This window comes from Syngnathus floridae, chromosome 17, assembly GCF_059516105.1.
Source record: "Syngnathus floridae isolate MCC-2025c chromosome 17, RoL_Sflo_1.0, whole genome shotgun sequence".
Classification (NCBI taxonomy): domain Eukaryota; kingdom Metazoa; phylum Chordata; class Actinopteri; order Syngnathiformes; family Syngnathidae; genus Syngnathus; species Syngnathus floridae.
The window spans coordinates 7,712,156-7,739,612 of NC_142429.1; the positions used below are offsets into that span (position 1 = coordinate 7,712,156).

Sequence of the window (27,457 nt, forward strand, 5' to 3'; positions counted from 1 at the left end):
ATGTTTGAGAAATGTTGATGCAGACGGATCCAAAATCAGACAAACAAGTAAACACACAAACTCCTAGGTGGAGGTTTTTCTTTAATATGCAGCACTGACCTTAAAACTCCAATAGTTGGGTTGTTGCTGCGGTGTTTCCAGTTGCACAGAAGAAAAAAAGAGAAGATAGTTTTAGTAAGTGCAATGAAATAAAATGTCAGCTCGCTGTCTCGCTATACAAATAAAGATTGTATTGCACGTCCCGTCACACCGCCTCATATTGAGAAGGGCTGAATTCCCCCCATTAAAATATAATCAGTCCTGAATCACAAGCAGCCAGTCGCCCTAGAAATATACCGTGCGGATACTGAATTAAAAAAATAAGAAAGATTGGGCAGCGGTCATGAATTTTAAATCCCAACCCTTATTCAAGCGCTTATTCTTTTTATCTGCAGGCGCTTCTGAGTAATCAGTCAGTCGCTGCGTATTAATAAATGCTGACGCACAAGTGACGGGGGGGGGAGATCAATATGGGTTTTAAGGTTTGTCTTTCACAATATTCACAACGAAGGACAATTTGGAGTCTTCAATAAACCTAATATGTTTGTTTTTGGATTGTGGTGGGGGCTAGGCCTTTTGCGCCGTTGTGGGAGTGAACACACAAGCGGCCGCCCTCATTCCTTTTAAATTCAGCACAAGTGAGTCAACCCGACTTGTCCACACATCTGATAATGAAATAAAGCCACAACAACAAGGGTCAGTGCAGAAAACTCTCCTGACACTCCACCAAGTGCGTTGTAAATATTTACTCGTCTCTTGATGAGACAACTTTATTGACTCCATTTTGGCACGCAGCTGGAGCGAGTCAAGTCAAAGCCTCGTCCCCTTCCTTCTTTACGGCGCTATCGGCAACATTTACCGACCGCAGTCTTCTGGGTTCGCATTTCCCCCCCATGTTGAACAGAAAGGAAGAATCTTACAATTGCTCGCGCAATTGTGCACCGAAGGAACAGAGCTGAGTGAGCTGGAGCACCGCATTACCTGACCAGCATGTAAAGCAGGCTGCACTCACTACTCCCCTTCCTCCACTGCATGTCGTCATCCCCCAGCAGCCCACCAGCTCCCGTCATTTGTACTTCTATCTCTCACACACACACACACATCTAAATTGCGATCACTTCAAAAATGATAAAACAACACTGCATGTAGGCAGTCGGTGTTGTCTGGGTGTCGCCGCGACAACCAAAACAAACAACAGGTAGAGGACATGGACGCACACACGTCGACACGCTTCATTCAGTCCAGCCTCACCTGCAGCCGTCCGCCGCTCCATTCATCCTCGCCCGTCCGTCAAGCGCAGCGAAGCGTCCGTGTCTCCCCTTCCTCCCTCATCGCACGTTATTTAATTCATTACATCAGCTGATCGGGACGCTTCTTTTTCGCCGGTGGCCTTCTGATTCTCGCCGCTGCGGGCTAATTGAACAGCGGCAACGGCGGCGGCGGCGGCGGGCTTGCCTGACTGGTCGCAGAGCTGTACTCGCTCCAGCTCCTCCCTCCCTCCCTCTCTCGTCACTCTTCCCTCCTCCTCCACATGCGGGAGAAGCAAGGCTTTTGCCGTGTCCTCAGTAGCACCCCTCGCCCTCCCTACGCAAACACTAAAAGATGCGACGTGCACCTACGAATTTATCATTCCCAGCACTTGGATCATTTGCAATTCCCGCTCGTCTGCGTTGCCCGACCTTTGCAACGTGATAGTCCCGCCATATGTGGACGGGGGTTACCATGGCAACTATGGACTCCACCTGAATCGCTCCCGCCCTCCCTCTCTCTCTCTCGCTCTCTCTCCGTCTGTCTGTCAATGGCTCTTATAAAACAAAACCCTGTCGTTTGTGTACTTTTGAGATGTGAAATTTTTCACGGCTGAGTGCGTCGCTAAGCAAACTAGGCAAACAGGTTTGTGTTTAAATTTGCTCAACATATTTCATCTGAAAGACATTTGTTTGTATGTGCGAGTACGTATCGAAATCTAAAATGTTCATGTTTGGTGCGTACCTGTTCTCGAGCAGCCCTCTCCGAGCTTCCCCTCATGCTGGCGTGCGAGTGCGACGGCGACGGCGGGTTGTGGTGTTGATGTTGCAGCTGCTGCTGCTGGTACTTGCTCTTCAGGTGGTCCATGAAGGCGTCCCGCTTGCGCTCCATGTCGGCCTTGTGTAGGTTGGTGAGCGCCTCCAGGCTCTGCGCCGCCGTCACCGTGTGCCGGTGCTCCGACGTGTGCACCAGGCCCACGTTGGAGAAGCGCCGGCCGCTGCTGCCCAGCGTCCGATACTCCCGCGGGTACTCCAGGTCATCCGTGGAGATCATGTGAGTGCCGCCGCGCTCTAGTTCTGCAGCGGCGATGAACGGAGGAAGGAAGCGACCATGGTGGAAGAGATAAGGAGAAGCAGGTAGAGAAAGAAATGGGATGCGATGTTAGATAGGAGGGCAGTTCCCGGCCCCAGTATTGATTCCAAAGTGCTGGCAAGGCAAGAAAAATGGTGAGCAAAGAGGAAAGGCTTTTGTAATGAATCAAAAGTGAGCTTGTTTTTGCTGCTTTGTCATCCTAAGCGCCATTAACGATTCTTGGCTTATGAAACAAACATCATATTTCTGCGATCACTGTCCACAACTCACTCCCTGACATACTTTAAACCGGAGGTCCTCAACCTTTATTGAGCCAATTTACAAAAGAAAAATCTCACGGCACACCAGCTAACCAAAGTATCACCAAAATTATGGATTTTTTTTTTTTTCAATTTTAATTTTTGCTACATCATTAGCTAGATTAGTAACATCGGCGGGCAAATATTCTTCATTCCTTCCGGTAAATAAATATTTATATTCATTTGATGACGACGTTAGGAACAACTTAATGGACAGCACAGCTCAAAAACAACAAACAAATGGTAAAAACAACAAACAAATACAAGGAAAGAAAAAAAAAGTGATGGAATGTTTGCCGTGTAAGTTACCTTGTTTGGGATAACAGGCCCTGCTGGCATGTGCTGCAAGAGAAACATGCCAAGGGGTTAATTCACGTGTTTGTGCACAAACGTGTGCAAACAAACACAGTGGCAACAGCAAAAAGCACTATTAGAATTAATAGCACTTTTCCAACAGTAACAATCAGGACATGCATAAATCATGTATTCACACGCACACACATATAAGAACACAGTTGACGACTATGAGTACATGAAAACATCTAATAGCACATTTAAGTTGTAGTCAACTGGAAGCAGGTGGACACACAATCGATACACTGAAGGTTAATTGTCACACAAAAAAACAGGTTGGATGAAGTGCATTAAAAAAATGGAGGAATAATTGAGTCTCTTCGGAGCCAAAGCCGCGTGCAGACTGCTAATGCGTGAAGAGCGCGGAATGTTGGTTATTAACCAAATCAAAAGTGACGGTTTCTGGCATGTGCAATATGTGCAACTGCACTGGGCGGGTTTGCTCGAAATTGCGGTGTGATTTATTTCTTCACTTATTAGCGTGAATCTCTTGTTCTTCGGCAGTTGTACCAGGAGTTTGCGCCCCCTTGTGGAAAGAGGAAGGATGCGCAGCAATACAACCTCTAAGTAAAAGCGTAAGTCTGAAATTAATCTTGAAATAAAAGCTTTATTTTCCTTCAAGCTTAATTTTTTTTTGCTATTAATGGTAAGGCTTGGCAATTCGTTCGTTGCATAGCAATCCTGTAATCACATTTACTGTGATTAAAACAAAATGTGATGCTCTCCTCTGGGCAAATCTTGAAATACAAGCGGTGAAGGACTGCAATTGCCCCACTTAGCCAGTCTATTTATCGTGCCCTGGTGTCCATTAGAGATGAAGTGATGATAAATAGAGGTGAAGCGGGCCGGCGGGTTGACAGCGTTAGCATCGAGCAGATATCCACTTTGCACTTCATTAGCTCGTGGCGTGTTGGCTAACAAGTGGCCCAAATCAAGAGTCCCATCACAATGCTCTGCGAAAATGGAACCTTTGTATCACAACTTGATAAAAAAAAAAAAATTCTGTATAACAATGCCTGTGCCAGCCTCTCAGCAGACAAGCTCTGAATGCAAGACAATAAGTTTGGCCCACAATTGCGAGAGGTCTGACAAAACTTTGCATTGAGCAGATAGAAGACAGTGGTCTTTATAAGCTGCGTGGGTTGAGATAGCAAAGAATAGAAAAATGTGAATTCACGCTTCATGCTGGCGTCATTGGCGCCTCAATATATCTTCGCATAAGCCTGGAGACAAAGCAAAGCCTGCGAAAAGAACATCGGCTGCAGAAATAAAAGGAGCAAAAAGAGTGGTAGCCTTGGGAATAGAGGAACAGCTAATGGAAACTGACGGAATGCTAACGTGCTAACATATAGTCTTGTTAGTACAGTCATCATATCGACCGCAAAATGGCAGCCTGAGCACAGAAAACAGAACTGTATTAAATTTAAAAAAATCCCGTGTTAAATACCATGACAAACGCAAACTGCAAAACAGCTAACTTGCTAACAATATGCTTAAAAACACACTTGAAATCAAACTGAGTACAGAATGCTAACATTTGGTTTGCTATTATGTAGTTAGATAGCAACCTGAGTACAGAAAGCGCATATGTCATCAAGGATTTTATTATAATTCTATGTGGACATTAGCTCAAATGCTAACATATAGCAAGATGGATAGTGAAAATTCTGAGGGGATTTCGATAATGATTTTAAGTCATTCCTTATCTTAAGGTATTATTTCAAAATAGAATAGCTAAACATTTTCTATTAGAACAATCATACATTATTTACTTAAAGGCTGAAACGGAGTTGTCCTTCTAACGTTATGGCCTGAAAGTGTATCGTGGTTATTCTCAACTTCGGACTTTTTAAGTCACCAGTCCTTCACTGTTGGAGAGACACGCACACAGAATCTGATCATGTATGCCGAGGCTCCACTCAAAGGTGGGTCATTTCAGTGAACTGAATTTCATCTCGTCAAGAAGAAGCAGAAGAAGCGTCTTCTTCGACACCTGCTGGAACTCTCGCGGTTCGACGGCTTTCATCGATTTCATACGTGCTCACTTCAAAGCAGGTCAGAAGGAGTGAAGGGTAGAGAGAGGCACCCTCGGAATGCTAAGAAGCCTTCTGACTGCACTGCTTCCATTGTAGCGCTCCAGCTATTGACAGCCAGCAATGAGCCGAGCGCTAAGTTAATAAATATATCACAGGTGTAAATTATGCATGTCATTCAACCGTGACGGCGTAACATATTTATTCTAAATGGAATTTGTTGCATAATGAAACTTCCAAGGTGGCTATATCGGAGAAGTACAGCTTTTGTTACCATGACGACCGAGCAATTTTTCGAGCAATTTTTGAAAAATAATTGTGATTGTGTAAGAGTACACAATGTTGTGGCCTGAGCGTGCAGAATTCCGTGCTCCAGTGGACCTTAATACTGTATTTAATGTAAAGTAGTATCTTGTCCAACCATGTTTAATCATATTTCTCTAATCCTTCAGTGCACAGACTGTCACTCGTTGCATTGAGCAGTCATTGAAGCAAAGCGAGGCAAACGCGCCTATATCTTGAATTTTAATTTAGTGGGTGCGCATCGTAAGCTTCTTGCGGGACGCCAGCTGTGACGGCGCTGAATATTTTAACCGAGAGGGTGAGTCAGCGGAGGCAGGTTAAAGAACGAGTATCGTGAGAAATACAAGGAGCAGTGCAACAATCAGCAATTGGTATTCTGTGCAAATAACTAAGAGGGGATGGAAAGACACGGTGGGAGGAGGATATTGCCTCCTGTCAACGTGGGCCTTTTTAAATGACGGCTTTTCTCCGTTGATATCAAGTTAATCAGTTTGTTCTTTATAAAAACGGTGACTCGAGTGACTGCTTCCATAAACGTTAAAACTCACGGAGGCTTTTAAAAGTATTCTATATTTGTGAAACTGGTGTCCACTCAAAGGTTTTTTTAATAAAAAATAAAAAAAAACAGGGCCATTGCTAGCGGGCAAGCATGTGCACTTAACATTTTCCCTCCATTAGCCGTGAAAGCTCGAAGTGGCGTCGGGAGACGAGCGCTAAAAGCGAAGCGAAGATGGTGGCCGCCCACCCGCAGGAAGCCATCAAGGAGGAGGTCAAGCAGCAATTTTAAAAGCGGAGAGACAACGTGAAGGCTCCGGGTCGGCCGAAAAACCTTGATCATTTATTGGCAAAGGAGAGCTTTAATAAGAAGCCTCCTTCCACCCACCAGCTTCTCCACAACCTAACAACACGGCGTCTCCCCGGGCAACGCCGGCACCATCAAGCATCTCCTGGAACACCATCAGCTCTGATTCGGTGCGTGTGAACGCTCGACAAAAGCGTCTCTCGGGTTTGGAAAACATGCATGGGCGACTGTTAATTTATTGATCAACAAGTTTGGAAAGGAGCCAACATTTGCGCTCACATGGTTAATTGCTCGAGTCTGACGAGGAGTTATGAATCTCGTGGGTCTCGTGTAATAAACGGCAGTGTACTTGCCAGCCATTCCGACACATGTTGATAGATTCCATTTAGCTAACTGCGACGGCCAGCGAGGAGAAACGGGAGGATATGAAGAAGCAGACTGGATGCATATTCATGAGCTGATTAAGAAGGATGGGATGGCGGACAGGTAAGGCTACAGATGACGGATCTTCTTACAAGCATGAACGCAGCGTGATGTCATGTTCCTGTGAGCCTTTCCTCGTATGGAAGTACCGAGAGCCATCAGAGGGCGCGGACCTCCGGCAAGACTGACGATAAATCCTTCTAATGTATGCAAATCTACAAAATGAAACTGTCGTATATATGCAAGGATATTTTGGCGTAACCTGAAATGTATTTGAAACTGAATTTAACATTAAATAAATACCATAATACCACAAAAATAGGCTCAGGGCATTTTCGATGTTCATAAATGGGACTATTTGTATCAGCATGACTCAATGTTGAAAAAAATGAGCCCCCGATGTTAGATTCACGGAACGTAACGGCTCGGCTCTTATCTGGTTTTGGTCATGTGACGTTCGCAATGCGAGCTCGATGCCACTTTGACGTTTTAATTCTCTCAATGCAATATTAATCAGAATACCGTGGCGTGTTTACATTCGGAGGGGGAACAAAGAAGCTATTACTGCAAAGAAAGACTTGACTTGAAATAACCCACGAGAACAAACACTCATGATGTTCCAGTATAAAAACAGCAGGTGCATGATGAAGATTAAGAAAAGCTCGGCGGGAAAATAAAGTGGTACAGCGATTAAATTGATGGAAACCACTTTGAAGTGAACAGGCAAAGTCATTTGCGTGATGTATTTCATATTGAGACAAAATTTGTTGATTCTGCTATTTTTTTAAAATCAAGACGCAATGCAATAAAACATTTAAAAATGTCAAATTAAGCACATAAGACTCCAAGACAATCCCTTTAACAAGATTATAATTACCATTAAGTAATTTCTAAACACAATTGGTTCCACCGCGATGTGAAGCCTCTGTTTTTGTTCACGATCATAGAATTCCCACACATAAAATCTCAACGTGGTTATTGATGTTGGCTAATTAGAAGACATTTTATTTCGAAAGAACACATGGTTGCTTCTGACATGCTGCGTATGAGCTCCCTGCAGAGCAGTTGTCAAAACTATTTCATAAATCTCATGCTAGCTAGACGCAGCCAAGATGCTAAGCTAACAAGCTACACGTCCTGGGCATTTGCTGTCAAATGAGTTCCTCTCAGAGTTATCAATCAAAGTGGCGGAATTGCTGCGACACATGTGGGTAGCATGCCAGGCGCATGCGGGCAACAGCTGGCGCGCGAATGGGGGAAGCGGGTATTACAAGTCGCGTACAAGCATTGGCTGCGCTAATGAAGACTCGGAGGACGTGACTGGAGGAGGGAGGTGGCGTCGACAGTCTCTACATCGTGTTGAAAATGAAAAATTAACCAGTCATAGTTTATTAACAGCTTGTATTTGTTTTCACGGGTGTTAGCGAGCACCCCCGAGGACACTTAGCAAGCTAAACGATGTAACAAAGCCAAAAAGGCTTGATAAACGCTGCGGTTGCTTGATATTGGCAGATGTTTTTCAAACAGTGATCGGATTTTTTCGATTGTCTTGCGAAAAAAAAAAAGTACTTACCAACCACATAAGTTAGCTTAATGCTAACACATAACAGGAAACATCATAGACGAGCTAATGAAACAAGTACCATTACTGCACTAGTACAAAAAGCAACATCTTTTTCAATTGATTAAAGCATTAAATCATCATTATTACTGTTTTTGATCACGTGTAATACTATTTAGCATTTATTTAGGTCAACTTAGTTGGTGGGCTCTGTTTGATTTACAAACAGGTCTTGACTTTGAGCAGCAAACAATAGCTCGTTAATGAGCTTGATGTTTATGAGCAGAAACTACATAGCATTAAAATAGCATCAGTGTGAGAAACTGACCGTGTAAAAACGTAACATCACTTCTAGTTCGTTCATACTTAGGCAGCAGTGTGGTCAATGTATATTTAAAAACTAATGAAGAGAAGCGATGTTATATGTTTCCCGATGACACATTTCCTCCGATAAGTACGTAGAGTGGACGTAAAACAAGCATGTCTCCGAACTTCATTTTGTAGCGCTTGTATCGTGTTTATGAATCCGTTTTTCACGCTACAAGTTGTTTGGTAATGATTTACGAGGTTTTCTAAGGAAGCATAGCAAGGTGTTTTTCTGCACTGTGCACCACCTATAAAATTGACTGTCTGTGCCCTTTTCTCAGGGTGCCTCTTGGCTACAAAAGGACTGCGGTGAATTACGGCGCATTGTGTAGCGTGAGCAGTGTCGTATTTTCCCCAAAGTGATCACATCTCGCCGCACATAATCATGTCACATGCATCTTTTCTGCATCCTCCCTCGCGCCGTTTACAAGTTATATGGGACAAATTATGCGAAATTAACTTTTTAATGTCTCGTGTACAAACAGTCGGGTCTCGGGCCGTTGAGTGTGAAATCGAACGTGTAAATCTGTTAGCTGCCTATTTGTGGGAATGTGGCTCATTTTAAATTGGGCCGAATTACAGGACTCAATAATGTCAAAGTCAGTAGGGTGCCAACACAGCCCTAGCGCCGGCCCTGGTTGTTATGGCAACAAAATGCATCTTCTATATTAGCATTTCAACAAGCCTGTTAAAGAATGTCATATAATGACGTGACATCATCACAGACACCCGGGAAATGTTTCAAATTGTGAAAATTGCCCTCTTTTAAACTGCTTCAAAGACAAATGCGCCTGTAGTGGCTCGCTGACAAACCTTGACTGTTTTACTACAGCTTGTTGAGTTAATAATTAATTGTGGAGCTGGTCAAGAGTCTGGCTGTATTTTCAGTGTCCTTGCACCAACACAATGGAGTGGACGGCCGTGGGGCTCACGTCAGACACACTGACGACTCCCACATCGGCGCTGACGCCCAGGGCACCGGGTAACATTCAACACAATAAACGCGGCATTTACCGTGACTCCCTAGGGGCCATCTGATGGAACCACTTCCATCAGATGAGGTGCTGCCAATCAAGAATTGGGCCCATTTCATTTCTGTTTGGATGGTTACAATTTACAATAATATAATCTATGATAATATAATTAACATTATGGGAAAAGATGATGTGAAGATTGTGTTTTCGTACGAAACACGTATCTCAAAGCAACACTGAAAGAAGGTAAGACTAGCACCACCTGGTGGAGAACACCAGCACTACATGCAATCAGTGTGCAAAAACTGAAAATTAATGGAATAAGGATGTGGAAAAAAAAGTCCCGGATGTAGACATGGAGGGCAGGTGAATGATGGGACAGGTAGGAGACGTCTGCAAGTGAGACTCATTAGTGTCTGAAACCGGAGCTTGGGTCTGACGAGACAAGCTCATACCACTCCTGGAAAGAAGATTAAAATAAAATGCATAAGCCTTTTTTTGGAATGGCCCTCCCTCGTTTTCACAAGAACTTGTCATATTAAAACATCGTACTAGCAGCTACATTCAAAACGAAAAAAAAAACGTGAAAAGAAAATCCACCTCAGTCACCGAATCTCCTCAGGCGTGCCGAGACGCTTGCGACACATTTCCACATCTTGCGTTTTAAAAGCTTGACACTCATTCGCCAGGCTTCTTTTGTGCTTCTCGCTCATCTGCATCCATTTCCTGAAAGAACCTGCCACAGCCTTTAATTAGCTTGGAATCACAATAAAATGCCCCCTCCCAATAACACACACACCTACGCACACGCACACTCAACAGCTGACTTTTTGTGACCCGCCGCCTCCGGCTCCCCAGAACAGATGCAAACGTTTTTCTCTCCAACTCCGTCACCGCTAGCTTTTATCGTGCCAGCATAACTGCACTGCAACGCACGGAGAGTTGTTCCTAATATTTTAGGAAAGCCACACAAGAAGCTCTCGTTGCCAAAAACAGCCCACTAGATGCTTGTTGATGTTGCCAACGTATGCCCTTGTTTCATTTTCCGCACAAAGACTGTCAAAGCCAAAATACCAGCCAGGAGTGTTAAAAAAAATAAAAAATGTTTGTGTGTCCAAACACTGACACTCAATTTGGTATTTATTGTAGCCCCGGGCGTGAGCGCTTGAAGCTCTTGATACTTGACTTGGCTAATTAATGCTGCCAAATGGAAGTAACTACTACTCAGAACCACAACAAGGTCAAGTCGTGAACCTCGTGTCACATACTGACACACACTCGAGTGTGCACGCATGATCGCACACAGACAGTAGATCCTAATTGGAGTTTGTTGAAGGGGAAGGCGCAAGAAAGCGAGGAGAGGTGTTGGCCTGCATTGACTCAAAGCCCGGCAGGCTAATGAGAGCCCCTGTGCAGAAAACACCCGGGCAGGCCTTGGTGACTGCCAGGTCGCTGTATTTTTTTTCCTCGTTCCAGTGCATAGCAAGGAATAGCTAATGATGAAGGAGGTGGGGGGCAATGTCCTTGTCCCACAGCAGAGCTGAGGTTGATGCTCACTTTTAAAAAAAAAATAATCTCCAGTCAACCAAATCCAACTCTTTCCAACATGAGTCACAGAGGGAGAAGGGCTGCAAGGTGAGTGACGGCTGACGTCGCCATGGAAACAAGCAGTTACAAATGAGCTTCCGATACAGTACACTGGATGGAACCAAGGTAGAACCGTACAATTTCTTAGCTACAAAGGCCATTGATCAATTGAAGAAAAAAAACAAAACAATTTAGCTCTTCAAGTACCACCATTATGACTTGACTATGACAAATGTATTTTCGAATGTTTGCAACATGAGTTGCAATATTGCCAACTCGGCAATATATGCTAAATTAAATTAAAAAATTAAGACAATAACACATTTCCTCATTGACACTTCATTAGGTACATTCGCATACCTCAAATGCACCGCTGCCACCTACTGTTGTGGATGTGCAACTTCACTTGATCCAAACCTTGCTTCATCCCATCTTTTAATTAACAGCTCTCAAAACGGAATCCCATCATCTTTTTAAAAGTGGAATCCTCGTGTATTTTCCGACACGGCTCTAACAAAGTAGTCTCTGTGCACATAAAAAGAAGTCATCACAAACTCTCTCACTTACGCAAGTCTGAATGAGACGGCAGCGGCGGCGGCATAAGATATCAAACAAATCTCAAACTACTCGCTACAAATGACTTAAAAAGTCCCCAGAGGACTCGCTGGGAAAGTTTGCGGAGACGCACGTCAGTGATGAAGCAGCGGCGGCGGCGATCCTGAAGGGGCCCGTTGAGTCTTTTTTTTTTAAGCGTTACAGTGAAGCAATACGTGCCTCTCCTGACAACAAACTCAATGTGTCCTCTCCTCAAAGGTTCCCTTGGAAGGCAGTGCCTCATTAAAGTTTCAAGAAAAAAAAAAAAAAAAAAAGCAAAGACGCCAGCTGACAGGAAGGGATAGTCAAAGGAGGGGGAAAAAAAAAAAAACACATGAGAGGAGAGTCCCACTTCAAGCGCCCACCTGAGGCTTTGCCAGCATCCTCCAGCGGCAATCCTTTCACCCTTTCATCCCGGCGTAACGTCCGACTAATGTTGTCTAATATTCAGCACCTGACTGGGAAGCAAAACGGAGTCAGGACATTTCAAAGTGGGCAAACGAGGAGGGACGCAAGGGTAAAGAGACCTAGAGGGACTGAGAGAGAGAGAGCTGCCACTTTTGAACAATGTCACTTTCCTTTCTCGGTCCTCCAGTGTCACTCTCACCCCATTTCACGCATTCTTTCCATCTGAGCGCACGCCACTACGAGCAAACATGGCCGACGAGGCACCTTTCTTGTCGCCAAAGCACCTCCTGTCTGTCCTCCACTCGTCATTTATGTTCACACAGGTTTTGTGTTTCATGAAAACAAAAAAAGTCATTAAAAAAAAACCACCGGCTGAGTTATTAGAAACATGAATCGAAGCCGGCAAAAAATTTCATTAAAAGTTTGAGCTCCAAACCTTGCCCATCTTCCAAACGCCTGCTCCCCTCCATCCCACGCTCTCTCTCTCTCTCGCTGCAACCCGAGAGGAGAGTCTTTAATTTGAATTTTATCCATCTATGAACTCTCCCGCCGCTCTGCAAGTGTAACCGGAGCCTACAGGGATAGTTACTATCTCGCTCGCCGTAGCTAATAAAAAGCGCCCATCAAAGCGGTGAAGATACACGTGGAGGTCCCCTGGGGAGGGGGAAAGATGAGCTTCCTGCAGCTTCTAGATGAAGATAAAACTTTCATGGAGGGGGGAAAAAAAATCACTATTAATAGAATTAATAGTAATATATAAAATCAACATTGTTGGAATGTTGCATCATTTTCTAAAGTCAATTGATGATGATGTTAGAATACTTGCTCTTCATTATGCCGGTGTCTTGATGACTTTTAATTTCATTAACTAGCTGCAGCAGTGGCCTCTAGTGGCCAAAGTGGTCATCACAGGACACTGGGGTATCTCATCCTGTTGTTAAGATTTGGCAATTACCATTCGTCATTATAAATTAATGTGTGTGTATGTGTGTGTGTTCGGAGGGGCGCAGAGAGGGGATGACAGCCCCCCCGCGGACATTTCACCTGATGCACGCTGAGTGACACAAGGTTAACAATGGCCGCTTAGAGTTTGACAGCTGCGCCACACGCGGATTTAGTCGCCGCATGCAAACACACACACACAAATGCATTGTCTATGCAGTGTGTTTGTGCTATGCTAACACAGGGAGTCAGTGGCTCACAAGGACGAATAAACAGCGAGTCCACTAAATTTTGCATCAGAGAGAAGCAACACAGGGGCCGCCGGGCAATTTGCCTCCAACAAATAAATACAAACGGGATATGAATGACTCAGGGCGTCCTCTTTCACCTTTTAATTATTCAGATTTGTGTATAAAGCAAGTGTGTCTTAATTGCATTAGCATCTCGGCGGCTTTGCTTGATGTTCCAGGAGAGGGAGAAAAGTGTGATTGTTTTTGTTTACACTTCCGACGTATGTAGCCGACTTGCTCGTCGAGCTATCTAATGTGCCTTTATGCACCATCAGCAAAAAAAAAAAAAAATGATGGTGCCATTAGAGGCCATAATTGCTTATGGAACACAAACGGTAAAATATCGCCTATGGGTTTGCTGTTCATGCTGCGTTATGGGACTTCTGTACTTGCCCGCCGTTTCACCTTTTTCCCGCCATTACTTTCTGTCCTCCTTGCTCGGAGGATTTTCCTAGAGAGAGACCCCCCCATCCATATTCTTTCGTTCCCAAGAATTCAGCCATCACTTTTCTAACGTAGGTTGTCATTCTATATGACATAGCAGTGAGCGTAATGGTCGAGATGCGCTCTTGCAGCGGTCTTGGGGGGGGCAGGAAATGAGCAGGACGCGGCCAATGATGCAAGCCGTCCTTGGAGGTCGGCCGTGACCTTTCCCTTTGGTGAGCAATCGCTACTGATGTCGAGCTAAGGGGCAGGGAAAAGCCAGCTGGGTGCCTACGATTGCTCCCGCCTTGCCTCTAATTTATGCTGCCTCCATTCGTTCGGCGCCGCAGTCTTCAGCTGGGTGATCCCCAAAAGCGGGTGAGGGAGGTTTTTGTGACAGCGCAGCAAAAACAAGCCTGACCTTTTGGACTACTACTTCGTATTCTGATGCCTTGGAGAACCAGTCAGGGGATGCTAGTACCACCTTGAGGTTGGGGAATAGCTAGCCGTACAAGCTAGCGTAGCCAACGCAGAATTCTGTCATGAACAAAAAAAGACGCCCTGTTGTCAGGTTCAAAACGGAACATCCGAGTGAACCCACAAAATCAAACGAGGAGATCAAAATGTTTGTCTTCATTCCTCCCTTACGTTGTTCTCACCCCACGACGGGACGTTGTAGCCCACAGCACAATAATCTAAGGTTATGGGGTAGCTATAACTCAACTTGATGTGATCAGGACCCCCAGTCTGCCGCAGCGGGTGACAAATGACCCAAAGTCTGACGAGCCATCATTCGCCGCCGAGGGGCCCTGATGAGAGCCACTATTTAAACTATTTGTTGTGATTTTTCTTCCACTGTGACAGCCGGCGTTGCTTCGACCATCCCTATTGCCTTTCAACAGCTAAACGAACAGTCTGGAATCACTTGATTGATCCGAAAGGATATTCTCGAATGGTGATTCCTTTGAACCGCTCTGTAAAATCCACTATCGGGCTTCCCAACTGACACTCGCGATTTACATTCATCAGCAATTCAATGAAGCAATTCTGTGTCCTTGACAATGACCCTGGACAATGATAGTCCACGAACTGGAATAAGTGAAGTGTTGCCTAAATTAAGATATCACGATATCTTCTAAAGATATTTAAGCTTTGATGCCTCCTTTCGCTTACTCAGTTACCAATTCACAAGAAATTTGTCTGTAATCCGGCGCAAAATCCTTTGCGACGCATTGGAATTCATCAATTATGCAGATTTTGCCGCACAAAGGTGAGAAACACATCCAAATGAGTGTCGATGATTTTCATGGAGGAGAGGAATAAAAGAGAGCAGCAGCCTTTTAATGACTGCTGCCGGAGAGCCGCTGGCCCTGTCGCATAAATCGGCATTCAGCTCTGAAGGACGCAACGCTCGTTCAGGTTTGAAGGATATCAATGCAACGGTCCGACAGGTCTCAAGAAAGAGAGTATTTGATCCGCAATCGGTTCTGGAGAATCGCCTTGTGGCCTCAACAATCAATCCGGTGTCCCTCTGCACGATGAAGGTCATTACTTTGACGACATTATTGTTCCTTCGTTATAATACCCACAATAGTCATTCTTTAGCTCCCTGAAATGTTTATTTTATTTATTTTTCATTATTTTATTTTATTAATTTTATTATTTTATTTTTATTTTATTGTATTCATTTCAAACCGTTTTACTCTAACCGTATCAGTAAAAATCCAAATGTCCTTGAAAGGAAAATTACAAATAGGTTTCTGCTGACAGGGATGAAACTGGTGGCGAGTTAAACGCACGCTTCTGTTCTTTCTTTGTCCCAATGCAGCGGCTGACATTCCTAATATGTAGGCAACGAAACAACAAATTAGCCATTTAATTGCCTCTAGTTTGAGACTTATTTATCAAACGGTGAGTTGAAATAGCAGCAGTAATGACTTGGAGAGAGTGAGCGGTAGTTTGTGTTTAATAGAGGGTTTAATAACATCCAATCAGGGGCGGGCATGAGGCAAGACAAAACTGATTTATCCGTCACAAAATCATATTTAAGTTCAAACTGGTTGACAGTGTACAAGTGGAGACAAAAACTAGCATCGCAATCTGTTCTGATGTTGATCTTGATTCTCGTGACATGTTAGTTTTAGAATCACACAACATGCTCGTCAGCGGAGAAAAGGAACTCCTGTTCAGAGCAGGTAATCCCGGCTCGTGTCAGGGGAGAAGGTGTGGATTTAAAAGTGTAAGCCTGGCAGTTACAAGAGGAACTCGTTGCCTTTCACGTTAAACCCTCGGTCTAAAGCTGGAATGAAGGTAATCAGCCTCACTCTTGGGGAAGAATCACCCTATAGTGTGTCAATCACAAAAAGCATGGCGGCTTGGTCTTTGTCATGTTTGACCTCCAAATTCAGCTGTCTACGAGGTTCCTCTATGACACTGGCTGAATCCTGATCAGCTGAGATATTCACGGGAGAGAAAGGGTTCCTGAAGAACCCGTGACATTTCCTTTACTTGTCTCTTCGATGTGATCGCAGAAGAAAATGAGAGGAATTCTTAAAAGTGAAGGAACTCAAGGATGGAGAGAGAAAACTCCCAAAAAAGGGACGATTGATAAGAAGCAAGACTTACCCGTGTCGTAAGTTGACAATCTGGAAATAGAGTTGAGCGCGTGGCCTTGTCAACCCGACATCGTGTTAGGAAGAACCCGAGTGGCGAATCAGACACGCGTCGTGTTGAAGCTGATAGCGGAAGATTTCAGACGAACGGGGAGCCTGCACTTAGTGGGCCTGAAGGCGACCTTGATCCGTCTGTCTGAGAAAAACTCAAGATCTTAGCACACCTACGCTCGGTGTCTCGAGGATTACGGGCGAGGAGAGACGTGTCAAAAGGAAGTGAGAGCCTCACGAGAGGAGAGTCCTGGTCCATCACGAAACGGTCCCTAGCCTCTGAGGACATTACAGCTCGACCTTTTTAGGTGTCTGAGTGGTGACAATGGCTGGCTGTCCATCACGTAAGGTTTGACCCAGATTCACCAAGTGCTCAGCCATTCACCCGTGAGACAGATCCTCACTCATCAGAAGCACTTAGGTCCCGGACGAGTCGGACCATGTAGGAGCGATGTCAAGGGCACGGCATTGGCAGCGACTTTAAGGCGGTCGTCGCCTCGGGGGGGGGAGAAAAAGGGCTGACGGTGGTGCGATGCAAAGCAGCTCATTAGGCCAAGGCACCATTGGGTGCTGACTTATTCATGGCCAGCGCCGCAGAACAGAAGCCTTGGGAGGAGACAAAGTTAATTTGCTTACTGCCATGTGTGCCAGATGAAAACCGGTCTTGTGCCAAATTCTAAGTTCTGATTAAAAATCAGAGAGAAGCCCCGGGAAGCCATGTCCACATCCAGTAGTTCCCAGGGAAAGTTTTCGGAAAGTAGTTTGATTAAAAAGGTAGGATAGTTTCTTCTCTGTTCAGGGTATTGCAATTCCGCCAGTTTGCTGAACATTGATCACACTTTTGAAGTTATGCAAATGAAGACTGGATTTAGACCACATGGTCAAAGTAGCATATTGCTCAAAAGCACAAAAAAATGAGACCACTAAAAAGAAAAAAATCTGTGACCTTCGCCGGTGGCGCACACAGCATCGCAATATATCAAAACGAGATATGATTATGTACATACGGGATCAAGTTATACATCAAGTAAAGTGCGGGCTGTTAAGGATGGAGGACACAAGCTAAAATATCATCCCAAGCAGGGAAAGTTAGCCAATTTTATGCTCAGCTTGAACGCTCGGCGAGGTAGCTCTCTTCCTGTGACCTTCACGAGTCCTTGCCTGACAGCGCAAGCGTAGCGTGGTGTCGCCGTTTTGGCGGCAGCTTGCGTGCGGCCGAGGACGGGTGCCCGGCTGGCTGTCTATCTGTCGCTTATCTCCATCATGCATACGCTCCTTAAATCCTTCCATTGCTATCCCTTCTGCAGCCAAACAGCACATTTCATTTCCCTGAACAAAGTGATGTCTTCCTGTCTGTCAGGCGAGGAATGATTGGCAATGAGCGGAGATCTTTGTTGACTTAACTCATCAGTGATTATTTGCAAATGAATCCTGGCTCGGGTAATGTCTGACAATGACTTTTGTGACTTCAAGGTTGGTCTTTTTTTTTTCTTCTCACATAAAAGTCCTCAAAGTCATTCAAATGTGATAGTGAAAGTGAGAAAAGCACTCTTGGGGGAATCCTCGCTGAAACCAATCGTTCCTGAAATATCTCAAACGCAAAGGTGGCAAATTGACTCACATTTTGGATGTATGGAGACAACCTTGGCCTCAGCTCCTCTAAGATCGTTGCAGAGGATAAAGAAGATATGACGGTGAGTACTGTTGTATTGTGTTGCTGCACCTTTTGTGTTCAAAGAATACCAAATCACCAAAACTAATTAAACGTGTCGGATTGTACCACCGCCGAGATGCCAATCATAACTATCCGTAATTCTAAAGGATTAAAGACCGATCAGAGATCGAAAGACGGGAGAAGATGGCGGAGTCAATGTCAATTTTGCTGTTCCCCTTCCATCAGAGAGTTATTATTGATATGGTGGGTGAGTGATACGAATGTTCACTCCACAATCAATGCTCATTTTTCTTGCACATTGGCAGTATGGATGTCCGTGCACTTCAAAGAGAGAGCGTGTTCACTTCAGTGGAGCCGGCTAATTGGCCACACTGTCTGCTCCCGTCCTCTCGGAAGCGACTTTAAAAAGGCGGAGGGAGCAAACGCGTCGATGCCTTGCCCGCTTCCCTTTTTGCCAATATGCACTCTGTTTTTTGTTTTTTTTTTGCAGTTACTTGTCATTACTCAAGCCTCAAATTAACCTTGGAATGCATCAAATGGGCTCGACAGCACGGAGGGACTGAGAGGCCTCTACTCGAGTCGATGATTTGAACAGAAAATCATTTGTTGACGTGGCAATGGCAATACTTTAAATGACCACAATGTAGTTCTAGACAGCATCAGGATGAAAACGCCACTAGTTTGACACGTCACACAAAAAATCATCCATTATCGTTAAAATCGGCAGGTTTGACAAGCCTTTCACATTTTTTTTTTCAGATTTTATTTTTGGGTCATATTATTATAGACCCTAAAAAAAAATTTCAGACATACTCCGATAATGAAATTTAGCCGCAGGAGCATTAAATGATTTCCGACAACAAAACTCACCGCTTATTGATTTGATCTCGATTTTGCCCAAAAAAAAATCCGTATAATAGCAACACAACAAAACAAGCATTTTTTTGGAAGCGGCTCAAAATTGCTATCCTGCAGGCTAGACTGGGCCAGATGGCCGTTTGCAAAATATAGCTGGACACTGCTTACCTCCGTCGGCAGCATCCTTGCATCCCAACATCAACACCTGACCAACATCAGGCAGGAACACCTGGTACTCCTCCCCAAACATCCCCTCCTCAAAAAAAAAAAAATCAATCTCCTATATCCGTACTGTTCACCGTTACTACCCGCCTGCAGAATGCCAGGACGGTTCTGCCGAGATGGGAAAGTAGCCTACTAGAACATTGAGCATATACAAAAGCAGGCCTCCTTTAATGGCATCGCTTGCTCTTTACTTGCATTCAACCTCTGGACGCAAGAGCTCCAGGCGGCAGATGCACTTCCACTTTCCGACATGTTGTGTGAAAAGGTGCCAGTGATGAAAGGACTGGCCGAGCGTCATAGTCTACGATGACGCTGTCCGCTATTTGTGAGAACAACACTGCACCTGATCACGCGTCCTTCATTCCAGCAAACAAGCTTTTTTCATGACATCAAGCTGCTTCTCTAATCTGTTCATCTAATAGCAAAGGGCCTGGGGATTGTGTACGCACAGGCAGCAAGCACACAAGTGTTTGATTATGCTAAGTCGAGCCCTCGGATGAAGAGAGAGAGAGAGCGAGAGAAGCACGGCAGGCTGGAAAGAGGAGTGCTGAGACTAATTGACTGAAAATGTCCAAAGAAACACAGAGACACAAAAACTATAGTGGCCTATTTGAGTTTGGAGTGGAGGAATAATGATGGCAAAAGTCACCAGAGGAGGAGGAGGGTGGTGCTGCCTGATTGGTTAGCGCGAAAACACTAAACGCGCAGCAATGTCGAAAAAAGATTTAGATGAAATACTTTGATTTAGAGTATGTCTATTTATACAGCATTTTATCTTGTTATTAATCCCAAACTTTTTTATGATTATATTGACACTATTGTTTTTAAATAATTAAAAACATTAAAAATGTTAGACATATTTACATAATTTAGTATATTTAGTATAATACATTTAAATATTGTATTTTAAATATGTTCTAAAAATGTACTGTACATTTTTAATTTGGCTATATTATTGAATATAATTAAAAAAAGTGAAAATGTCGATAATACTTGGATTGGGTTATAAATTAACTTGTTGAACAAAAATAAAAACAATTTATTAATTAAAATATACATGAGATTATTATTTATAATTTACTATTATTATTATTATCAAATGAAAAACCAAAAACTATGAATCAACAAAATGGACGGTAACACAAAGTGAACTTGCAAAGAAATTCCATTTCTTCCACACCCCCAAAAAATGTTACAGTGACGGTAAGTGAAAAACATCAAACATGACAGAAAATGCAGGCCTCGTGATGTTGCCTCACCGCCCGGCTGTCACAAGACATAAAGAATTTGATCGCCGATCGCCGCGGACGACGACGACGGCGATAAACACCGCGCTCGGCTCAAGACGGCTAAAATACGAGGCGCTGACTGTCAAATCTTCAACCAGATTACGCCTCCGCATCGCGAAGATAACATGTGGGCACACGCTTCCGAAGCTCGAGAGCATATGGAGGAGTTTCGTGCCAACTAAAGCCACACAAGCGGGAAGCGTCATTTGAGGATGGCGCCTGAATGATGCAGGTGCAAAGACACAAAGAAGCAGGAACATGTCAATCATGCTAAACACTAGCTTAGATGCTCTCCATCCATCAATCCATCGCTTTTCCTAACCTGTACATTTATATTAACCAGGTGGATTTGATTACATGCGTCGACTCCAGTCGATCACATTTATCAAAAACCGGCCTTCGTGAACTTCACTCAGTTATATTTGATTAAACGTTGTCCTGGATGAATTCCGGTCAGTCGCATTGACTTGCGGAAAGGAGCAAATGAGATTGGAGTGTCATGGCCTAAGGTATCAGCATTCATTTACAACAGAGTCAGCAGGTAGTGACCCCTGGACACCCGAGTGGTCCGCGGGGCGAGCTGGGCTGCGATGATATTAATTCAAGTTCAGGAGGTTAATTATGACTTTAATGCTGAGTCAGTCTGTGCTGTCACGGCAGAAATGATCCGGAATGTGATGCTCACCGGAAGCCAGACAACGCTGGAAGGATGTTCATCAGGAGCACTTTGAAAAGGCAGAAAGTTAAAAAAAAAAAAGATGTTCCCTTTGTTTAAAGCGCCACGCCAAACAATTACATGTGATTAATCTGCACACTCGATCGCCTTCATTGGTGCAAATGTCACCCGGCGACACGGATCGATACGAGAAGAGGAAAGGAATCGCAAAGTCGAAGAGGTGGGCACATCAGTTCTCCAGGCGCTCACTCTGGCGGGCATCTCATTTGCATGCAACAACAAATCTTTTTTTTTTTTTTTAAGGGTAGCAGCTGTCATTGCCACACAAAAACAATGAGTAAAACACCAACAACTCACAAAAACACATAATGCAGTTTAGAAGCAGACTCAAATTGAACTCACATTTGTATGCTGTGCAAGTAAGCGCCCTGGGTGTAAACAAGCAACTACAAATGAATCGACAACTCTCGCTACCTCTCTTACTTTTATAACCTTGGCTCATGTTCCACGGAGATGCCAGAGCACTGATTCCGAAAAGTATTGTAGCAAAAATCAATGTTTGAATTTCTTTTTTGTCTCCACAGTACAGTGTTTTATGATGAACACAAAGGCCCGCTATGCTACTGTATTTTCATCATACTTATTATTATTTAATCATTTTCGAGTCAATACTTGATGTAAAAAGTTTTGAAAATCCCGACGCACGAGAGTAACGAGGGCGTGGTGACTTTTGTGTCCCCATCGATTGTGCGACATCATAGAACGCGGCGAGCTGTGACACAGATCAGGACAGTCGATGGTGACTCGGCGAGCTGCGGCGCTCGTGTCAATTTGTGTTAGACTCGCCCGGGCCAGCAGCCACTTACATTTATTAGACGCTAAATAGTGATTATGCGGCGATGAGCGTCTAAGTGGTGGAGCGTAACGATTCATTGGGGATTTGCCAGCGTGAACTTGGTTGTGTTTCTAACTAAAAACAAATGACTGAACGAGCCAAAGCAACAATGCTCAAAATATTTCATAACTGAACATCAAACCCGAGGGAAGCAAACAGTTGAGTCAGTCGTTACGCACCGAAAACTTTGTTTTCACAAAGCCACTAAAAACACAAAAGGGAATGCAAAATGCTGTGAGTATTTGAAGTTGAGATTCAGGGTGGCAAGAAATAAAAATAAAAATGAGCCACCGAGAGAAGCGACGGGAGTCAAGAAGCCGCCGACGACTCGAAAATGGATTCGGTGTCAAACGTTTATTTGAGATTTGAGCCCCCAGAGGGCGGCTGGGCGTAATCGTGTTACACCTCTCCACCGGTCCACTTACTCTCCCGCATTTCCACACGACTCCTGTTTCCTAGTAACGGCAGAAGGGGAGCTAGCGCCTTAGCATGTGACACGTGTGTGACAAAGTTTAGTCAATCAAACAGCGCGTCCATCCTGATATGGCGTCAAGGAAAGCAAAACATCCAAACATGCGCTGATTGTAGCCTGCGAGCAAATCACCATCTTCGGGCGGCAGATTATTTTTCTCTCCGACGTGTCGGGCCTCTCTCCCGTTCCTGACAGACTTGCACCCCGCCCCCTCTTCCCCCGTCAGACCCATCGCGGCCGTTTATCTCAGGCGGGCTACATGCAATGAGTATTTGCAACGCCGTGAGGCAATTCCATAAACAAGCGCTGCCGCTAATGCAGCGATCCACTTGTCAGGGAGCATTAAACACACTGGATGCTATATTTCTATCTTCCATCCCGCCCGAGATATTATACGTCATTATCGGTACCAAAAAGAAGCTCAAAGAATTCTTTGGCTTTCGCCGTACGGTCGTTCCATTCTTCGTTCGAGCGAAAACATATCTCATGGAAGCCTCCTCGACCTCAGTACAGCCATTATGTTCTCTCCAAAATGAACACGTCAGATATTGAGGAGGAGACAGATGGCGAATACAGACGCGGCAACGACGGACGGAATAACAAACACGATGTTCCGCTATTGTCGTGGACACCCACCGGTTCGTCCGCGGGATCATGGCGGCCGCCCTCCTTTCAGCTCGGAGGAAGGCTGAAGGTGTGACAATGAAATTTGTTCATTGTTGGGCGCCGGCGCATGGATGCCTTTGCATAAAGCCACACAAGGGAAGGAACAAGAACCGGAAAAGGGAATATCAGCGTAATGTGACGACCTTCAAAGATCCTTGCAGCTTGGCTGTGATTACCTCCTGCCATTGAATAGAAGAGGTCGAGCTGAAGTGGCTGATGAAAAGACCGGCGAATGATTAAATCGTATAGCCATGGAAGAATTGCAAGCCACCGTGTATCTCAAATTACCTTTCCCTATTGAAATGAATGGAAATGCTATTAATCTGTTCCAGCCACACTCAAAATAGATGCAAAAAAAATGCTAATTCTTTTACAGCCCTGAGAAAATCTCAGCAGAAGATAATATTTCTTCCGCCTGTCGTGTTTTTTTCATGCTCCTTGGCAATGTTTCAAAAAAATGTCAATGCCATACACAGGCGCGAGAGCCATGCTTTTGCCATTAACACAACGGACTGAGGAGATGAACGCGAGCCGGCTGATCGATGGTGAGGCATCGAGCGTTGGATGGACTAAAAAGAGAACAGGTCGGTCTCAAGGGGGGCGAGGAAGAAGGATGTGACCTTTTCATAGTCACTGCCCTGATAGTTTGTGGCAGTTGGGTCGGGCGCGGCCGCCGACTTCGCATGCGATGTTGCGCCTGATCAACTGGAAGACTGTGTTGAAAGTCCTGGACTGCTTCACCACTTTGCAAAAACCCCATGGATTTTTTTTGGGGTGTTAATGAGATGCCCGACTGTTACTAGCAAAATATGGATTTTTGTTTCTTGTCTTTCCTTCGGCTGGATTTACTCTGCAGGTCGAAGTGCCTGATTTAAACTGCAGAGTACCAATACATTCCTTGTTCATCTTTAACCCTCCATACATATTTATCCAACTGCTCCCAACAAATCAGCCAACAAACGTAACCTTCGAATCCAACCTAAACTGTGAGCGGGTTCTTGCAAAGCTTTGCTGCAGAGACTTAGCGTGAACTCACTCAAATATTGATCTGGAGAACGGAAAGCACATAAAAAAAGAAACACAGTGCTGGTTTAAAAGCTAACAGGGATGCAGGATGAAAATCTAATTCTCTCTCTAGCTCAAAGGCAGTTGAGACAACGGGAAGGAAGATTTGTAAAGTGATTCTTCATCAGCGTCACTTTGGGGATTTCAGGTTACGGAATCCGATGAATCGAGCGAGACAATCGAGAGAACGAGGCGAGGTGGACCAGTGTAGAACCAGAATGCAATAAGTGAGAAGTTGGATCCAGTTGGAAACAGAAGGAGGCTAATCTGGGCCCCGAATCATCAGTGCCTGTGCCGCCTGTTTTATATTCCTGCCAGAGCATCTGGGGAATGAAAATCAGAGTTGATAAGAGGTAGAACGTAGGAGGGAACCATCGCAAGGGGAGGGGGGGGGGGACTATTAACACTTGTGCCAGCGCCTCGCTAACGTCGCCAAGCTCATTTCCTCCAAAAGCGCCGCTTGGCTCATCGCTCTTTGTTCTCTTAGCGAGCGCTCACGATTGCCTTGCTCGGCGCAATTTTGGGCGGCAGCACAGAGACCAGGAAGTAGTTCTCGACCAGGTGAGGAAAACCAGCGTGACTTAACGTCAGAAGACCACACAGTAACGGGGGGGACGATATTACAAGCAAATGACAAGCTTTATTTTTAGACCACAATCTGGCAATCAATATTCTCAGTTTGCCATTTAATAAAAGATGGCGCTGCCATTTCGGTAGCCTAGCATGAGGTTGGTCTCTTTCATCCATATATTGACCCGTAACCTCAGCATCACTAGAAATCTGCCAAACGTCAACACGAAAGGTGTGTTAACTAATGCAACCGAGCTTTACAAATTCAGTCCGCATATGGTGGAGGTCATTTTGTCAAAATCCATTAAAAAAAAATTGAATTTCACGTCAAACCTGGTTTATAATGACTGTAATAAATAAGAAGAAATTGCTTTGACTTGACGCTTGATGCTTAATGACACATTCGCCGCTGACAACAAAAAGCTGCTAACAAACGGCCATAGTGATGACGCAACAGTAATGACAAGTGCTCTAATTATTGCATTATTTTTTTGTCACCACTCCGCGCACACAGAGGTGAAGAAAATGAATGGAGGATAAAAACGATTGAATGATTAACAAGCTTGAGACTACAGGCGCTGTATGTTAATTAGGCGTCTTGGACGTGTGTCAAAAAAAAAAAAAAAAGCTACGGCGGGCATAAACGTAAATGTTACTTTATGAGCCAACCGAATACGATATCTTATTCATGTGCGCATGACTATCAGATTTCATCTCACAACGCTGCTCCCAAAAGGGTCAATTACGATCTGACATGCCCCGAAAACAAGAGAGCGACTGGCTGCCGACGCCTGCCGTGAAACATTGCATCATCGGCAGCCAATCACAAGGCAGAGCTGGCGGTTTCTTTGTGCATTGAGAAGGAGCAGGTGCGCGACGTCCAATAAGCGAAAACACGCTGATGGCAGTCGACTTGTGATGATCAGTCTTGAAAATAAAGCTTTGCTGTTTATGCGCGCTGGATAAACATTTGAGCGCGCTTGGCTGAGGAAAAGAAGGAAAAGCAGAAGATAAAAAAAGTGGGATTTAAGAATGTCCTCAGGCAAAGTGAAGGCTAACTGATGAACATGCAAACTGGTGCGCTTGCGAAACAGTGTTTGTAATTAAAAGTGCAATAAATGGGAGAATCGCTAGTAAATCCCACTTTCAGTTGATTTGGCGGGATTGATTACATTGTTTGGACAACATAAAATAATAGTGCCGTTAAAAGCAGTGCGTTTTAAAATTTAGGGGGACACTTTCAAGGCGGCGTTAATTGAATCACGCGTTTATTAGTGCGAAGGTATTGAATGTGACTGCAACAATATCCCCACATAAATACAATTTTTCTTTCTTTTTTTATAACCAAAAGTGTCAAAGCGGGATGGGATAGAGAGATTTAAAAAGGAGATGAACATGAAGGTTAGCCAGATCAGTCATGTGTGGACAATAGCATCATCGTCGCCAGCGTGAGCCGTCGTTGGCTTTTAACGCTCCGCTCGGCTTTTCCGCTCTTCCCTCGCTCGAGCCTGGTAGCGTGACGTATAATGGGCTTACTTCCGTCGGCCGTTCGAAACCCGGCTTGCTCTGGCGGCGCCTCGCGGAAGATTAGCCATGTTCAACTAATTGCGCTTAATTGCCACCAGTGGCGATGGTGCTTGAAAGTTGTGGATCGGGATTATCGTATTGTTTGACCCAGGGTGTCTTCAAAACTGGGTCAAATGTTGCTTGCTGTATGAGAATGTTCAGGCACAACATGACACGTTTTAGAACATTTAGGCTTTGAGCTGTTCCCCAATAAAGCGCAGAGGCGCCAAATCTGTTGTGACAGACACAAGGCTTTAGCGTAATAAAGCATGAAATCAAATAAACTGCAGAGTGCAAAAGGTCTAAACACGCTTAAGTCGGCCGTCACCTGAACGTGACCCCGCTAAGCTCCCGAATGAGACAGAAGCAAAAACGTATTTCCCTCGCTGAGGCGAAATAAAAGATTTTAGGGGCTGTTGAGCACTTACGAGCCTTCTAAATGATGACCTTATTCCGGCACGCCGCCACCGATGAGACCCTCGGCGTCTCCGCGCCGCTCGGCTCGTCCTAGCCTTTCTTGCTTTCACGTTCTTTTAAACTTCCTTTCAGTCCGATCATCTCCTCCCCTCCGGGCCCACTCAACTGTCCGCCTAAATGATGGTTGAGGATGAAGTCTTTGAATCCTCACGCAGTGTGCCAGTTGTTGTTCACTTTCACACACACCCCCACGCACCCCTCCGTGCTTTTCCCTCCTCTCTGTGTGTCCTTGAATGGACCCCAATGAAAGGAGAATGGCCGAGCAATCCTAATTTGGATCGGTGCTAAATGGTTGAACCGCCGAGCGCGTGGCGCCCAATGAAAACGTCATAAATCCGCTTAACGGCCAATATGACTACATCACGCGACAACTCTGTTCACGCACTGCCAAAAGTGTAAAGCGGAGCAAACAAAAAAGAACAAGGCTACCAAAACTGCCCACAAAAAGTGATCTTCAAGTCTACTACATAATCCAAATTTGTTGGAAACATCAGTACGGCACTAATATTACTCATTCTTTGCAGAGGATCAATAATACATGACACTACGGTCATATTGTCTGTCCACATGTGTTGCTGCAGTTTGTTTAGTCCATTATTAAAAGGGTTACAGCAGCCCAAAA

At 44.6% G+C, this 27,457-nt stretch overlaps 1 protein-coding gene across 13 annotated transcripts in view; it reads right to left on the reverse strand.

The window, feature by feature from the left end:
- srcin1a (SRC kinase signaling inhibitor 1a) overlaps positions 1 to 27,457 on the reverse strand; it is a 60,945-nt gene that overhangs the window by 17,920 nt on the left and 15,568 nt on the right. For 8 of the 13 annotated variants that reach the window (XM_088357613.1, XM_088357611.1, XM_088357610.1 and 5 more), the window contains exons 1-4: positions 19,103 to 19,199; positions 2,988 to 3,020; positions 2,032 to 2,363; positions 100 to 126 (exon numbers count right to left, since the gene is read on the reverse strand). In XM_088357613.1, the coding sequence (XP_088213739.1) occupies positions 100 to 126; positions 2,032 to 2,363; positions 2,988 to 3,020; positions 19,103 to 19,184 (474 nt within the window). In that variant the 5' untranslated portion in view covers positions 19,185 to 19,199. The other 5 variants (XM_088357607.1, XM_088357608.1, XM_088357609.1 and 2 more) reach the window with 3 other exon arrangements.